Genomic DNA, 17,185 nt, shown 5'->3' with positions numbered 1-17,185 from the left:
TCTTCTAACTCTCCTCTACATTCAGCAAAGTGTCATCTGTGGTTACAGGATTCTTTGCTTCTTTCCTATCTGTACAATATGCCTACTCCTTCAATGGCCTTCTTAACTCCAACAGATCCTCCCCATCACTCCTCATTCACAGGCACAATGGTTCCCAAATAGATAGTTTCCAAGCCCTAGTTCCCTCCATCCCAGTCCCTTTCACCTTCAGCAGGCAGGGCGCATCTTTCATTGGGCTCAACAACTCAGGGATCCCAGGCCCTTGGTAAGCAGGTGCCTCCTCCTCCCTTTCACGCTGGAAGTGAATAGCTCCAGCTGGCAGGCGACATTCATAGCGCTGCTTGTACTTAGAGGAGACAATCACCACGTCCGAAGCTTGGCTCTGGGAAAGAAGTGGGGGTCGGGGGGCAGGGAGGCAAAGAGAGGTTGGGATCAGGGAGAACAACGAGATCCCTCTTCATATCCTGGGGAAGAGCCCAGTCAAGACAGAGAGAACCACAAGTCCTCCAGCTGTGTTTAGCGAGTGAGGGGCGAGGGCACTCCCACTTCTCCACGGGGGAGGAGTCTGAGTGTTTCAATCAGGAACTGGGACCTGAAGTGGACAGTGGGAAGCCCCACCCCTCCCAGGCCCTGGCCCCAAGGGAATGGGTCTCTGATTACGACCCTCCGGAGTCCTCATAAAACCCCTGCTTAACTCTTCCCGATTCTCCTTAGGCTCCCGCCACAGACTCCACAGCTGCCCTTCTTCCTCTACCTTCTCCCCCTTCCCCTTCTGCCCCGGACCCTCGTCCCCTCTACGCCTCCTCACCTGCCCTCCCATGACAGGCAACGGCAGTATCTCGATTCCATAACGCATCTCACTCAGCTCCTCCAGGTTCAGGCTCCCGACACCGCCGGTCAGACTTGCGGGAAACAGGAGCCCCAGAAGTAGCAGCCCCAACAGACTGGACAGCAGCGTTTCCGCCGCCATCTTTCGTTCCCCTTCTAATCCAGAACAACTCCTTCCGCCCTAAACCTGGCGGCGGCCTCACCCCGCCCATCAACGCCACAAGGTGTTATTGGCTAAATGTTCTGTCCCTCTTATGTGCCCTAGTCCCATTTGCTAATGTGCCTCCAAAGCCCACGAGGAGGTGGATCACGACGATTAGCAAAACCACTCGCTGCTCACGATTGGTCAGAGAGGCCAACCAATCACCAACGATATCGGACCCCCTCCCACCCTCTATCAGTTCCAGAGAGGCACCGTCTACCCGCTAGGCCGAGTTAAGCAGTTTTTCTCGGTCCTCGCCCAGCTGTTGTGCGCATCTCTAATTGCTTTTTAAGCCTTTTCTTGTATTGTGTCCGGCCGCCGCCAGGCGGAGGATTGAGGCGTATGGGTGCGTGCACGCAATACTCCTGAAAGCTGCTTAATACTTGTGGCAAAACAATTATTATATAATAGTATTCCTCTTTTCACATATACATACAACTTAAGGGCAATCTGGTAATTTCTGTCAAAACCTTTCAGCGCGATCCTGCAGTTGTCGTCTAATAAAATCATCCTAAAGAAATAATGGGGACTTCCAGTTGAAAACTGGGAGCTGGGGGGAGAGGGGCAGGCGGCGAATGCACGTATTATCCTCCAGGCCATGTAGGAACAAAGGGACAGGGAAAGGAGACAACAGCAGCAACATTTTAGAAGCTAGAAAGCAAATGGAGGAATGGTAACTGATTTAGCAAACCTGTGAAATTGATTCCTAAACAAACATAAACATGAAATGACTGTATCTTTGGAAAAACTCATCTGGAGAGTCTGTCCAGCCCCAAAGAGAAATCCCAAAGATACTCTCATCAGGCTTCTCTTAAAGAAACAGGTGAAGGAATCCTACAATTAAGCCCTTGGCCTATGTGCCCCAGCCCTCACACAATCTTTCCAATCAGCTTTTTAATATTCTCATTCTAAAATATAAGCTGACAGCCAAGGATCATAAAACATTTAAGGAAAGTATTTAATGTACAAGGAAGACACCAAAACAAGCAAGAAGAAAAAGAGCAACTTAGAGGAAACAAATTGCAAGGGAGAAAAAGCAACTGAAAATTAAACAAAAAATCCATCAAGATCCTCGGAGAGATAATATATTGTGTGTGTAAGATAACAACAAGGAATCTATTTTTAAAAGTAACTACTATTCAGTTAAGAAAAAAAGAGCTCTTGGAAATCAAAACCATGATAGCAGAAATAAAAATTCAGTAGAAAGACTGGAGGATAAAGTTGAAAATCAAATTTGCTCTACTTTAGGAGAAAATTAATAAAAAGCAAAGGATCAGTCCAGCAAGTTGAACATCTGAATAATGACAGTTCCACAAAAAGAACAGAGACTCAGAATGGAAGAAATCATCACAGAAATTATTTTAAAGTATTATCCTGAAATGGAGAACTGAGTCTCTAAATTGAAAGGGCACACTGATAGCAAAACAAATCAGGCCCACACCACATCCATCATTATAGAATTTCAAAACACTGGACACAGACAAACAATTCTAAGAGCTTCTAGAGAGAAAGGACAAGTTGCATACAAGGATCAAGAATCAGAGCAGTTAGGCTTATCAAAACATTGTAAGATAGAAGACAAGAAAGAATGGTTTCAAATTTTTGAAGGAAATTATTTCCAACCTAGAATTCTACACACAGCCAAACTATGATCTGATTATGAGTCCAGAATAAAGACAATTTCAGACATGCAAGGTCTCAAAATATGGATATTCCATGCATTGTTCTTCAGAAAGATAGGAGAGGATTTATGACACCAGGACAAATGTTAGTCAAAAGACAGAAAAGGTATGAAATCCAAGAAACAAGGTATCCTGCACAAAAGAGAAACAAAAGGAATCCCCAAGGCGATGCTGAAAGGAGATTCCAAGTTGTAGGGCAGGACTAGAGATCAATTCATAAGATTAGAGCAGTTCAGAAGGATTTGGGAGTGATTTCTTTAAGAAATAAAACTGATTGAATACAAATACATTTGAACTTACTGAGAACAGATTTGTTTAACCAGAGGAGAGCCTGGGAATATATTAATGATAAGTATCATTATGTAGAAAGTTAAGGGGTAAAGATGTTAAAAAAAAAAAAAAAAGAAAGTTAAGGGGGAAAAAAGACATTAATTCCAATGAAAATAAAAAGTTGTGTTGGAAAAGCTAAACAGACTTCTTTTTTCTTCAACGTGGTTGGTTATCCTCACACTAAAAACAACTTAAAATGCTGAGTAAAATATAATTATCTTCCTTCTGAAAGCATGGTAAAGCCAACAGGACAGTGGAGAATTAACAGGCCAAAATCTAAATGAAGTCAGAAAACCTAGAGGGTTTTGACAGTCAAAACCCTGTAGTCACATTTGCTTGGAAGGCATTTGCCAAAGTTGCAGAATTGACCTTTGTTTTTTTTTTATTTTAATTTTTTAAAATTTTTATTTATTTATTTGGCTGTGTTGGGTCTTAGCTGCAGCATGCAGGATCTTCGTTGTGGCATGCGGGATCTTTCGTTGCTGTGCACGGGTTCCTCATTGTGGTGCACGGGTTTCTCTAGTTGCAGTGTGCAGGCTTCTCTCTAGTTGTGGTGCACGGGCTCCAGAACGCGTGGGCTTAGTAGTTGCAGCACGCAGGCTCTCTAGTTGTGCCGTGTGGGCTCAGTAGTTGTGGCGCATGGGGTTAGTTGCCCTGCAGCATACGGGATCTTAGTTCTCTGACCAGGGATTGAACCTGCATCCCCTGCATTGGAGGGCAGATTCTTAACCACTGGACCACCAGGGAAGTCCCCAACCTTTGTTTTTTTTAATGTATTTTTTGAACTCTTTTTAAAATTGAAGTATAGTTGATGTACAATATTATGTAAGTTACAAGTGTACAATATAGTGATTCACAATTTTTAAAGGTTATACTCCATTTACAGTTATTATAAAATATTGACTATATTCCCTATGCTTTACAATATATCCTTGTAGCTTATTTCATACATAATAGTTTGTTTTTCTTAATCCCCTACCCCTATATTGCCTCTCCCCCTTCCCTCTCCCCACTGGTAATCACTAGTTTTTTCTCTACATCTGTGAGTCTGCTAGCTTGTTGTATTTTTTGGATCCCGGATGTAAGTGATGTCATACAGTATTTGTCTTTCTCTGTCTGACTTACTTCACTCAGCATGATACCCTCCAAGTCCATCCATGTTGCTGCAAATGGCAAATATTCATTCTTTTTTATGGCCGAGTAGGATTCCATTGTATACATATACCATGTCTTCTTTATCCATTCATCTGTTGATAGATGCTTAGGTTGCTTCCATATCTTGGCAATTGTAAATAATGCTGCTATGAACATTGAGGTGCACATATCTTTTTGAATTAGTGTTTTTGTTTTTTTTCAGATCTATACCCAGGAGTGGGATTGCTCTATCGTAGTTCTATTTTTAGTTCTTTGAGAAACATCCATACTGTTTTCCACAGTGACTGCACCAATTTACATTCCCACCAACGGTGTACAGATTTGAGCTTTGTTGATGTGTTTTTGTTTTCTAGAGGATGGGACAAAAGGTGCACTAGAGGTGGAGACTCTGAGAGAAAATCCTCCTGGTAGTGAACCTGTCCCCAGGTCCCCAGCTCCAGGGAAGTGCAAGGAAGGTTGCCTCAGTGCCAAACAAAGGAGAATTTGTAATCACAAGTAGGCCCTTAAAGAAATTTACAGACCAATTTCACAACATTTAAATGGCTTTAAAAAAATTCAAGCTGTAAATTTAGATTTAAGTGGTTCCAAGGAGGAGAAAATAATGGCCCAGGCACTTGGCAGAAGCAAATGCAAATCCACTCTGGAAAAATATCCTCTTCATCCCAGGCACCAAAGAACTCCTACAAATCATTTTCCAAGGGAAGTTAGTAACTCATAATGAAAAATCACTAAACCCAAAAGGACATAAGACACTGTGAATGAGAACCAGAAGAAACAACAGCAGAAACAGAGCCCCAAAGAATTCAGTATTGTAATTACCTGACACTGATTATAATTATGCTTACTATACTTAAAGAAATAAAAGAAATTTGAAAATATATCAGAAAACAGGAAACTATAAAAATAATCTAACATATTTAAAATAGAGTTTCTAGAAATTAAAATATAGAGTTTTAAATTAAAAACTAAATAAAATAACTAAATAGTTTAAGAAGCAATTATTCTTCAGAGAAGAATTCCAGCTAATAAGAGCAGAAGGAATGATATACTGTCATCATTTTATAACGAAATAATTACCTAACGAAATAATTGATCGAGGCAGTAGTCATCAATGACTGTCAGAAACATTAGCTAAGAGGCTTATAGATGAATCAAGCTGACACCATGTGCATACACTGATAAAACTTAACATCATGAAAAGAGGAACAACCAGACATTATGTGCTTCTTGATGGGATACAGTAGGAAGTACAGAGCATTATCTACAAAGGATTCTTGCCAAAAAACCAAGACTCTGTATATAACTACCAGTTTATAGGAAATATGAGAAACAGGACAATATGTTAAACAACACCATGAGAATCTAGAATAAAAGAGGATCAATATTCCAGTTTCTGCAACACATATATTGCAAGAAAAAAAGGGGGAAGAGGACTGTTATAGGTTAAAAGAGGTTTAGGAAATGTATCAGTCAAATGCAATGTATAGCCTTGTTTGGATCCTGAATCAAACTACCTAGAAAAAGACTTTTATGAATCAACTAGGGAGATTTGGACACTGACTGGATATTATATGATATTAAGATATCATTGTCAATTTTGCTGGATGTAATAATGGTATTATGGTTATGTTAAAAAGATACTCCTTATCTCTTAGAGATACTTACTCGTGTATGCATCAGTGAAAGAGTATAATGACTGGCATTTGCATTAAAATAATTCTGTGGGAGTCTGGGAGAAGTGGTGGGAGTATAGATGAAACAAAACTGACCATATTTTTAGTTGAAGCAGCATGATAAATACATGGAGATTCATTATCCTTTACATTTGATTGTATTTGAAATTTTTCATTTAAATTTTCTTTTTCAATACTCAAAGAAAGTTTAAACTTAGCTGAAGATAGGATTAGTGAAGTAGAAAATACATAAGAAGAACATAGCCAGAATGAAACACAGAGGAACAAAGAGAAAAATATGAAAAAGAAAATAAGACATACAGAGAGTAAAGTGAGAAAACTGGTTAGAGTCCTGGAAACAGAAAGAAAGAATGAAGCAAAGATAATTGTTGAGCATATCCTAGAACTAATGAAAGATACAAAATCCACATATTCAAGAGGCCCCCCAAAATTTAAAACAGCATAGATGGAAAAGAAGTCTATACTTAAGACATATCACCATGAAACTAAATGACACTAATGAATAACAGCAGATATTAAAATCATCCAGAGTATGGGTTGGATGGGTGGATGCATGTGTCAGAACTCATTGACCTACAACACAGGCCCATGCATTTCACTGCATGTATATTTACCACAATAAAAATAAAATTAGGGCTTCCCTGGTTGCACAGTGGTTGAGAGTCTGCCTGCCGATGCAGGGGACACGGGTTTGTGCCCCGGTCCGGGAAGATCCCACATGCCGCCGAGCGGCTGGGCCCGTGAACCATGGCCGCTGAGCCTGCGCGTCCGGAGCCTGTGCTCCGCAACGGGAGAGGCCACAACAGTGAGAGGCCCGTGTACCGCAAAATAAGTAAATAAATTAAATTAAATTAAATTAAAAGCTGCCAGAGAAACAGATTACCTTCAAAGAAGCAGCAGTTGGACTGAGAACTGACTTCTCAAATGACACCAATGGAAGCCAGAAGACAATAAATGATATTGTCAGTGTGATGAAAGAAAATAACTGCCACTGGGAATTTTATGGCTAGTGAAAATATCTTTCAATAATGAGGGAAAAATACAAATATTTTCAGACCAAACGAACAAAAAAAAAAAAAACAACCCCCCAGGAGGGTTTGCAACCAGTAAAGATATACTTCAGAGGAAAGGACAGGGATACAAGATGGAAGGTCTGAGATGTAAGAAGGAATGAAGTGGAGAAATAGGTAAAAACCCCACATGATTATTGACAGTAGAAAAAACAGTGCTAATGTCTTCTGGGGTTTAACTATTAAGATGGAATCAAAACACACCAAAGCAGGGCTTCCCTGGTGGCGCAGTGGTTGAGAGTCTGCCTGTCGATGCAGGGGACACGGGTTCGTGCCCCGGTCCGGGAAGATCCCACATGCTGTGGAGCGGCTGGGCCCGTGAGCCATGGCCGCTGAGGCTGCGTGTCGGGAACGGGCCACAACAGTGAGAGGTCCGTGTAAAAAAAAAAAAAAACACACCAAAGCAATAACACACATTGGGAACTTGATGAATAAAGTAAATTGTTCAAGGTTTCTTGTATTGTCTGCATGGAGAGTATGCTGATTATTATGTCTTTTGGCTTCAAATCCACCCTTCTATATACCACTGTGATGTTGGAGCTGGTATTCTGAAAACCACATTTCATTTTTTTTCTTTTAAACAGACTTTATTTTTTACAGCAGTTTCAGTTTCACAGAAAAATTAAGCATAAAGTACAGAGAGTTCCCTGTCCTCACACATGCAGAGCCTATCCTACTATCAACATCCCACATCAGAGTGGCACATTCCCTATAATCATTGGACTTACATTGACACATCATCACCCAAAGTCCACAGTTTACATTAGGGTTCACTCTTGGTGTTATATATTCTATGAGGGTTTTTTCTTTCTTTTTTTTCCTTTGGCCATATTTGCTGTGCCCCAGTCTCACCAAGGAGCCCTGGCTGTGCTAGGTGTACAGGAAGAGCCTCTCACCCATGTCAGTGGATACTTGGTCGACATGGAGGGCCAACAAAAGCATGGCTGCAGGCCAGCCCAAGTGTGGACCTGCCCTATTGGCCACGGGTGCTGGCGCCTCCCTGGAGACCTCCTTGTGGTCCATGGGGATCTTGAGTTTCACCATCTCATACTTCTCACCCTCATCCTGCTCACTCTTCACCAGAAGCACCAGTCTCCTCTTGTATCTCTTCCTCCTCTTCCCCCTCCTGTTCCCACCTCCTCCTCCGTCTGCTGTTCACCAGGCATCTTAGTGTCCTTCAAGGTCTCTCCTGTGGCCGACTGGGAGGTCTCTGCTGTGGCCAAACAATCCTGCTCCACCTGAAACCAGCCACCTGTGTTACCTCCACGGCCTGGGCCTTTAGTTCCCACGAGTTTTGACAAATGTATAATGACATATATTTACCATTAATAGTATCGTACAGAATAGATTCACTGCCCTAAAAATCCTCTGTGACCTGTCAATTCATCCTTTCCTCTCCATTAACCACTGGCAAACACTGATCTTTTTATTGTTTCCATAGTTTTACCTTTTCCACAATGTCATATAGTTGGAATGGCACAAGCTGTAGCCTTTTCAGATGGGCTTCTTTCATCTAGTGATATGCAATTAAGCTTCCTCCGTGTCTCTTCATGGCTTGATAACTCTTTTTTTTTACTGCTCAATAATATTCCACAGTCTGGAGGTACCATTACTTCCAGGTATTAGCAATTATAAATAAAGCTGCTATCACATCTGTGTGCAGGTTTTTGTATGCATGTAAGTTTCCAATTCACTTGAGTAAATACAAGGAGCATGACTGCTAGACTGTATGCTAAGAGTATGTTTAGCTTTGCTAGAATCTGCCAAACTGTCCTTCGAAGTGACTGTGCCATTTTGCATCCTCAACAGCAATGAACGAGAGTTTCTGTTGACCCACATTGGCATTTGGTATTGTCAGTGTTCTAGATTTTGGCCATTCTCATAGGCGTGTAGTGCTATCTTGTTGTTTTCATTTGCAATTTCCTAATGACATATGATGTAGAGCATTTTTTCATAAACTTATTTGCCATCTGTATATCTTCTTTGGCGATGTGTCTATTCGGGTGTTTTTCCCAATTTTTAATTGGCTTGTTTGTTTTCTTATTGTTGAAATTGAGAGTTCTGCGGTATATTTTGGATAACATTCCTTTATCAGATATGTCTTTTGCAGATTTTTCTCCCAGTATGTGGCTTGTCTTCTCATCCTCTTGATAGCATCTTCCACAGAGCAGAATTTTTTAATTTTAAGGAAGTCCAGCTTATCAATAATTCCTTTCATGGATGGTGTCTTTGATGTAGTGTCTAAAGTGTTATTGCCATACCCAAGATTATCTAGATTTTCCCCTATGTTATTTTTTTAAAAAAACCTCTTTATTGGAGTATAACTGCTTTACAATGGTGTGTCAGTTTCTGCTTTATAACAAAGTGAATCAGCTATACATATACATATATCCCCATATCTCCTCCCTCATATATCCCCATATCCCTCCCACCCTCCCTACCCCACCCCTCTAGGTGGTCACAAAGCACCGAGCTGATCTCCCTGTGCTATGCGGCTGCTTCCCACTAGCTACCTATTTTACATTTGGTAGTATATGTAAGTCCATACCACTCTCTCACTTCGTCCCAGCTTACCCTTCCCCCTCCCCGTGTCCTCAAGTCCATTCTCTACGCCCTACGTTGTTTTTTAAGAGTTTTATAATTTTGCATTTTATACCTAGGTCTATGATCCATTTTTTTTTTTTTTTTTTTTGCGGTACGCGGGCCTCTCACTGTGTGGCCTCTCCCGTTGAGGAGCACAGGCTCCGGACGCACAGGCTCAGTGGCCATGGCTCACGGGCCCAGCCGCTCCACGGCATGTGGGATCTTCCCGGACCGGGGCACGAACCTGTGTCCCCTGCATCGGCAGGCGGACTCTCAACCACTGCGCCACCAGGGAAGCCCTATGATCCATTTTGAGTTAACATTTGTGAAGAGCGTAAGGTCTGTGTCTAGATTCATTTTCTTTTTGCATGTGGACGTCCAGTTGTTCCAGCACCATTTGTTGAAAAGATGGTGTTTTCTCCATTGTATTGCCTTTGCTCCCTCCTCTCTCTCTCTCTCTCTCTCTCTTTTTTAGCTGTGCCTTGCAGCTTGTGGAACTTAGTTCCCCAACCAGGGATTGAACCCAGGCCCTCAGCAGTGAAGGCGTGAAGTCCTAACTACTGAACTGCCAGGGAATTCCCAGCCTTTGCTCCTTTCTCAAAGATCAGTGGACTGTATTTATGTAGGTCTATTTCTGAGATTTCTTTTTTTAAAAAATATATTTATTCATTTATTTGGCTGCACCAGGTCCTAGTTGCGGCACACGGGATCTTTAGTTGCAGCATGAGAACTCTTAGTTGCGGCATGTAGGATCTAGTTCCCTGACCAGGGATTGAACCCAGGCCCCCTGCATTGGGAGCGCAGAGTCTTAGTCACTGGACCACCAGGGAAGTCCCTGTTTCTGAGATTTCTATTCTGTTCCATTGATCTATTTGTTTCTTCTTTCACCAATACCACTATGTTTTGGTTACTGTAGCTTTACAGGAAGTCATGAAGTCAAGCAGTGTCAGTCTGCAACTTTGTTCTTCTCCCTAATATTGTGTTGGCTATTCTGGGTCTTTTGTCTCTCCATATAAACTTTAGTATTGGTTTGTCAATATCCACAAAATAACTTTCTGGTGTTTTGATTGGAATTGTGTTGAATCTATAAATCAAATTGGGAAGAACTGACATCTTAACAATATTGAGTCTTCTTATCCATGAACATGAATATCTCTCCATTTACTTAATTTTTCATTGATTTCTTTCATCAGAATTTATAGTTTTCCTCATAAAGATATAATACACATTTTGTTAAATTTATACCTAAGTATTTCATTTTGGGGAGTGCTAAAGTAAATGATTGTGATTTAAACTTCAAATTCCCCTTGTTCATTGCTGGTATATAGGCAAGCAACTGTCTTAAAGGACTTTTTTATTGTTTTGAAATATACATAATATAAAATGTACCACCTTAGCCATTTTTAAGTATACAGTTCTGTGGTATTAAGTACATTCACGTTGTTGTGCAGCCATCATCACCATCTATCCTGTAAACACTTTTCATCTTATAAAACTGAAACTCTATGCCTATTAAGCAATAACTCCCTATTATCCCCTACCCCAACCCCTGGCAACCACCATTATACTTTTTGTCTTTATGGTTTTGACTACTCTAAGTACCTCATAAAAGTAAAATCGTATAGTATTTGTCCTTTGGTAACTGGCTTATTTCACTCAGTATAAAGTCCTCAAGATTCATTTATGCTGTAGCACATTGCAGAATAATATTCCATTGTATGTATATGCCACATTTTTCTTATCCATTCATCTCTTGATGGACACTTGTGTTGCTTCCACATTTTGGCTATTGTGAATAATGCTGCTATGAATATGAGTGTACAAATATCTCTTTCAGACCCTGCTTTTTTAAAAAAAATATTCTTTTCCATTATGGTTCATTGTAGGATATTAAATATAGTTCCCTGTGCTATACAGTAGGATCTTGTTGTTTATTCATTCTATACATAATAGTTTACATCTGCTAATCCCAAACTCCCAATCCATCACTTCCCCCATTCCCTCCCCCTTGGCAACCACCAGTCTGTTCTCTATGTCCATGATTCTATTCTGTCTCATAGATAGGTTCATTTATGTCATATTTTAGATTTCATATATAAGTGATATCATATGATATCTGACTTACTTAGTGTGATAATCTCTACTTGCATCCATGCTGCTGCAAATGGTATATATGGTATATATATGTGGTGTATATGTACCACATTTTCTTTATTCATTCATCTGTTGATGGACATTCAGGTTGTTTCCATGTCTTGGCTATTGTGAATAGCACTGCTATGAACATAGGGGTGCACGTATCTTTTTGAATTATAGTTTTGTCTGGATATATGCCCAGGAGTGTGATTGCTGGATCATATGGTAATTCTATATTTAGTTTTATGAGGAACCTCCATACTGTTCTCCATAGTGGCTGCACCAACTTACATTCCCACCAACAGCGTAAGAGGGTTCCCTTTTCTCCACACACTCTCCAGCAATTGAATGTTTATTTGATTGCTTATTCAACTGAGATGATCATGCGGTCCTTTCTCTTCATTTTGTTAATGTGGGCTATTACACTGATCAAATTTTGTATATTGAATCATCCTTGCATTCCAGAAATAAATCCCATTTGCTCATGGTGTATGATCCTTTTAATATGCTGCTGAATTCTATTTGCTAGAATAGAAAGAATAGAAATCTTTATCAAAGATTTTTGCATTATGTTCATACAGGATACTTGTCTGTAGATTTCTTTTATTGTAGTTCTTTGTCTGGCTTTGGTACCAGGGTTATGATAGTGGAAGTGGTGTGCTGCTGTAACAAAAACCAAAATATACGGCACTGACCTAGCAATCAGGTGGCCAGCAATGAGAAAACTATACTGGAGGCTCAAAGGATGGCAATCTATTTGTGTTAGTAAACAAGACAGTAAACACTGTTCTGTTAGGAAAACAGAAACACTTCTGGGTATTTCAAATAGAGAGAATTTAATACAGATAATCATTTACAAAGTGCCACGAGGGATGGAGTAGAAAAAAGGGGTAGATAAGGTTATTCAATGATTAGTAAGTGCAGGAAGTCACTAACTCTAGGGCCAGTGGAGCAGAAGATAAGGTTATTCAATGATTAGTAAGTGCAGGAAGTCACTAACCCTAGGGCCAGTGGAGCAGAAGAAAAGGTTATTCAATGATTAGTAAGTGCAGGATGTGACTAACTCTAGGGCCAGTGGAGCAAAAGGGAAAATGGTGTTACCCAGAATCTACCATTGCTGAGCACTCAGGCTGCTGCTGTTGAAACCCGGATGCCTGAACAGAAACTCAGAATCACATTGCTACCAATGTTACCACTGCAGCTCCCTCCAGCAGCTGTTAGAACATAACAGGAAACAACATGATTAGGAAAGTAGTCCTACCTGACATTAGAGAAGATGTTCCAAAAGGGTAGGTGTGGAGCTAAGAGACCAAAGACACTATCTGGAACATCATGTTCTACAATGACAAAATACTTGGTAAAATGATGCCTGTAATAATTTGGAAAACACAGTATACGCTATTGAGCACAAAGGGAAGAGGTTGGAAAGAATCAAATGGCATGCACTGGAAAATTTTGGATGCATTACAAAAAAGAGATGAGCTCAGGCGAGTACTGGCTTTTTTTTGCAAGCAAATATTAAAGGGAATTACATGTCCAGAAACATTAGGTCTTAAACTGTTGGAAAACTCTATTGCTTTAAGACTTAAAACAGTGAGAAATAAAATTGAGAAGGTCCTGATCAAAAAGTCTTACTAATATCCAGCCTTGTGGCAAAACACAGATTAAGAATGTGTCCTCTCTTGAATTAAGAGACAGGAAAAATCTCCTCTAAGTTTTTGCAGCATTGCACTGCAAGGAAACCACAAACTGTCTCTGACAGTTCAAATGTAAAACCACTATATGGCTTCCAAATTTCTACTATAGAAAGTTGGCTCTAAAACTTGTATGGCCCCAAGGAGGGAATATTCTCCAAAGCCTACGTGAGATGTAATCATGAGGATAGAGAATAAGTAAATGCCCCACCCCATGCCAAAGGTGGCTCCTTGGAGAATACAGATAACAAGGTTTATTCAAATAGCAGCACCAGAGTCTAATCAGAGGAATTCTCTGCTGCACAGCAGGAAACTTCACTATGCCTGCCTTGCAGGATGCCCATATCACTAAGAGCCATTGACTGCAGCTGCTCTTCCTTCCCTTCTTTCCTCTTCTGAGTGTCAGTGTTTATTTGCAGCTCTTCTGTACCTATAAGTGAGGGGGTGGGCAGGCATAGAGGAGCCACATCTGGAACTGAGGAAGAGGACTTCAAATCACTCTGAGATTTTGGGTTGAACTTGATGCAAGAACTAGATGGGAATTTGGGTTCTGTCACTTGAGGTGAGTGTGTTATATACACGTGTGAGTAAAAATAAAATGAATATTTGGTGACTAAAAGGATAGACTCTGGTAAAAGCCATATCATATGTTCACCAAACCGATTTCATTTTCTTCCTGATCCTACAGCTAGACTACATTTCCTAGTCTCTGCTGTAGTCAGATGGAACTGTATGACTGAGTTTTGTCCAATGGTGTGAGAAGTAATGTACACTACCCTCAATTCTGGCCCTATAAATATACTGTGTGATCACCCATGTTCTCTTCTGTCATTTGTTCGTGAATCCATGGTTCAAAGTAGAAATCATAATGTAACTGGAAAACATTTATAATTTATTGATAATGAAAATATTGTTATATCAAAACTTGTGGGATTGGGGACTTCCCTGGCCATCCAGTGGTTAGGACTCTGCACTTCCACTGCAGGCGGCATGGGTTCCATCCCTGGTTGGGGAACTAAGGTCCCACATCCCGCATGCTGCGCAGTGTGGCCAAAAAGTGGGATCAACAAAAAAAGAAAGAAGAAATCTGATCTGATCAATATTTAACTACCAATTTACGGAAAATACAGGGGGACTGAAAACATTAAAAGACACCTGGGGATGCAATCAGCAAAAGCAGACTATGGAAAACAAGGGGGTAAACATCTAGTTTCTATAATAAATAAATGGGGCTTCCCTGGTGGCGCAGTGGTTGGGAGTCCGCCTGCCAATGCAGGGGACACGGGTTCGAGCCCTGGTCCGGGAGGATCCCACATGCCGCGGAGCAACTGAGCCTGTGGGCCACAACTACTGAGCCTGCGCTCTAGAGCCTGCGAGCCACAACTGCTGAGCCTGTGTGCCGCAACTACTGAAGCCCACGTGCCTAGAGCCCGTGCTCTGCAACGAGAGAAGCCACCACGGTGAGAAGCCTGTGCACCGCAACAAAGAGTAGCGCTCGCTCACCGCAACTAGAGAAAGCCTGCACGCAGCAACAGAGATTCAACGCAGCCAAAAATAAATAAATTGATTAAAAAAAATTTTAATTAATAATAATAAATAAATGGCAGGAAATAAAAAATGATGGTGGGATTATCCATAGATTAAAGGAAACTTAAAGAGCCATAACAATCTAACGGAGTATATGGGCCTTAATAGGACTGTGATTCAAACAAGCCAAGCATAGTTTTTCTTTTTTTAAAAAAAATTTATTTATTTATTTATTTTATTTAATTTATTTTTGGCTTCATTGGGTCTTCGTTGCTGCATGCGGGCTTTTCTCTAGTTGCAGCGAGTGGGGGCTACACTTTGGCGCGCAGGCTCATTGCTGTGGCTTCTCTTGTTGCGGAGCACGGGCTCTAGGCGCAAGGGCTTCAGTAGTTGTGGCTCGTCGCATGGGCTTAGTTGCTCTGCAGCATGTGGGATCTTCCCGGAACAGGGATCAAACCCGTGTCTCCTGCATTGGCAGGAGGATTCTTAACCACTGCGACACCAGGGAAGCCTATAGTTTTCTTATTTAAAAAAAACCAAATTGAGATAATTAGGAAACTTTGGAAATACCGAATATTTGATTATATTAAAGAATTACTGGTAATTTTTTAGTGAGATATCATAGATGGTTATGTTTTTTTAAATTTATTTATTTGATTTATTTTTGGCTACGTTGGGTCTTTGTTGCTGCATGCAGGCTTTCTCTAGTTGCATTGCACTTGCTTCTCATTGCGGTGGCTTCTCTTGTTGCAGAGCACAAGCTCTAGGCGCGTGGGCTTCAGTAGTTGTGGCGCACGGGCTTAGTTGCTCCGCGGCATGTGGGATCTTCCCGGACCAGGGCTCAAGCCCATGTACCCTGCACTGCCAGGCAGATTCTTAACCATTGCGCCACCAGGGAAGTCCTCATTATAACATTTCTAATTTTATATTTGTTTTGAATTTTCCATAATAAAATGTTTTTTAAAATACAATCTTTAAATAAACATATCTTTTGCCCAGTAATTATACTTTTATGGATGTATTTATACATGTACATACGTACAATGTAATAATCTTTTGTAATAACAAAAGATTGGGGGAAACAATTTTAATCAGGATAGTAATGGCAACAAAATGATGAAACATTCCTAAACGAAATAATTTGCAACCATAAAAACAAAGGAGGCAACTCTATATGTATTTCTACTGAAAACTCTCTCAGGGGGAACACAATTCCCTTTTATTAAGGGGAATAAAAACAAGCTGCAGAGCAGTGCATTTAATATCCTATATTTGTGTGTGAATAAAGGGAAGAGAAAAAAGAATCTCTAGTCATAATTGCTTGTAAATGCACAAAGAGAGGCTGAAAGGACACATGAAAAACTTACAGCAGGGTTACCTTGAGGGTGGGGGGAGGGTACAACGAGAACTGAGCAGATGGGAAATAAGTACAGGAGGTAGATTTTTCACTGTACACTTTTTTATACTTTCTGGATTTTTAATCGTTGGAAAATATTATTCATTTTAAAATTATATAAGGAAATTAAAATAGTCATAAAAACTTGTGAGAGATACTTAAAGTAGTACTTGGTGAAAATTTTATAAGAGGTGTTCATATTATAAAAGAGGAAAAGCTGGAAATAAATGAGCTAAGCATTCATTTCCAGAAGTTGATTCCAATTGTAAAATAAATAAGTCCTGGGGATATAATGAACAGCATGGTGGATACAGTTAATAACACTGCATTATATATTTGAAAGTTGCCAAAAGAGTGGATCTTTAAAGTTCTAATCACCAGAAAAAAACGTAACTATGTGTGGTGATGGATGTTAGCTAGGCTTATTGTAATCATTTTGCAGTGTATACAAATATCCAATCATTATGTCGTACACCTGAAACTAATATAACGTATGTTGATTATATCTCAATTCTTTAAAAAAGAAGTTGAAAAATGAACAGAAAATTAAGCCCCTCAAAAAACAGAAGGAAAATAAAGAGTGAGTGGAAATCAATAAAATAGAGAATAAATACAATACAGAAGCTCAACAGAGCCAAAAATTGGTTCTTTGAAAATACTACTAAAACTGATCAACCTCTGGAGAGATTGACGAATAACAAAAGAGTGAGGCAAAAATAATCCATGATGGGACTTCCCTGGTGGTCCAATGGCTAAACCTCCACACTCCCAATGCAGGGGGCGGGGGTTTGATCCCTGGTCAGGGAACTAGATCCCACATGCTGCAACTAGAGATTCCACATGCCACAACTAAAAAAAAAAGAAAAAGATCCCGCATGCCACAAGGAA

The 17,185-nt window shown here is 40.3% G+C and overlaps 1 protein-coding gene across 4 annotated transcripts in view; it reads right to left on the bottom strand.

Moving 5' to 3' along the window:
- The window catches only part of OS9 (OS9 endoplasmic reticulum lectin), a 29,634-nt gene extending 28,653 nt beyond the window's left edge, over positions 1–981 (bottom strand). For all 4 annotated transcript variants that reach the window (XM_082666662.1, XM_082666664.1, XM_082666663.1 and 1 more), the window contains exons 1-2: positions 809–981; positions 206–382 (exon numbers count right to left, since the gene is read on the bottom strand). In XM_082666662.1, coding sequence (XP_082522788.1) covers positions 206–382; positions 809–970 — 339 coding nt within the window. In that variant the 5' untranslated portion in view covers positions 971–981. The remainder of the gene's footprint in view (positions 1–205; positions 383–808) is intronic.
- Between the last annotated feature and the right edge of the window lie 16,204 nt (positions 982–17,185).

Source organism: Grampus griseus (genome assembly GCF_964374135.1).
Source record: "Grampus griseus genome assembly, chromosome: 11".
Lineage (NCBI taxonomy): Eukaryota > Metazoa > Chordata > Mammalia > Artiodactyla > Delphinidae > Grampus > Grampus griseus.
The sequence above is the reverse complement of the archived record's forward strand: the minus strand, read 5'-3'. Positions and strand labels throughout refer to the sequence as shown.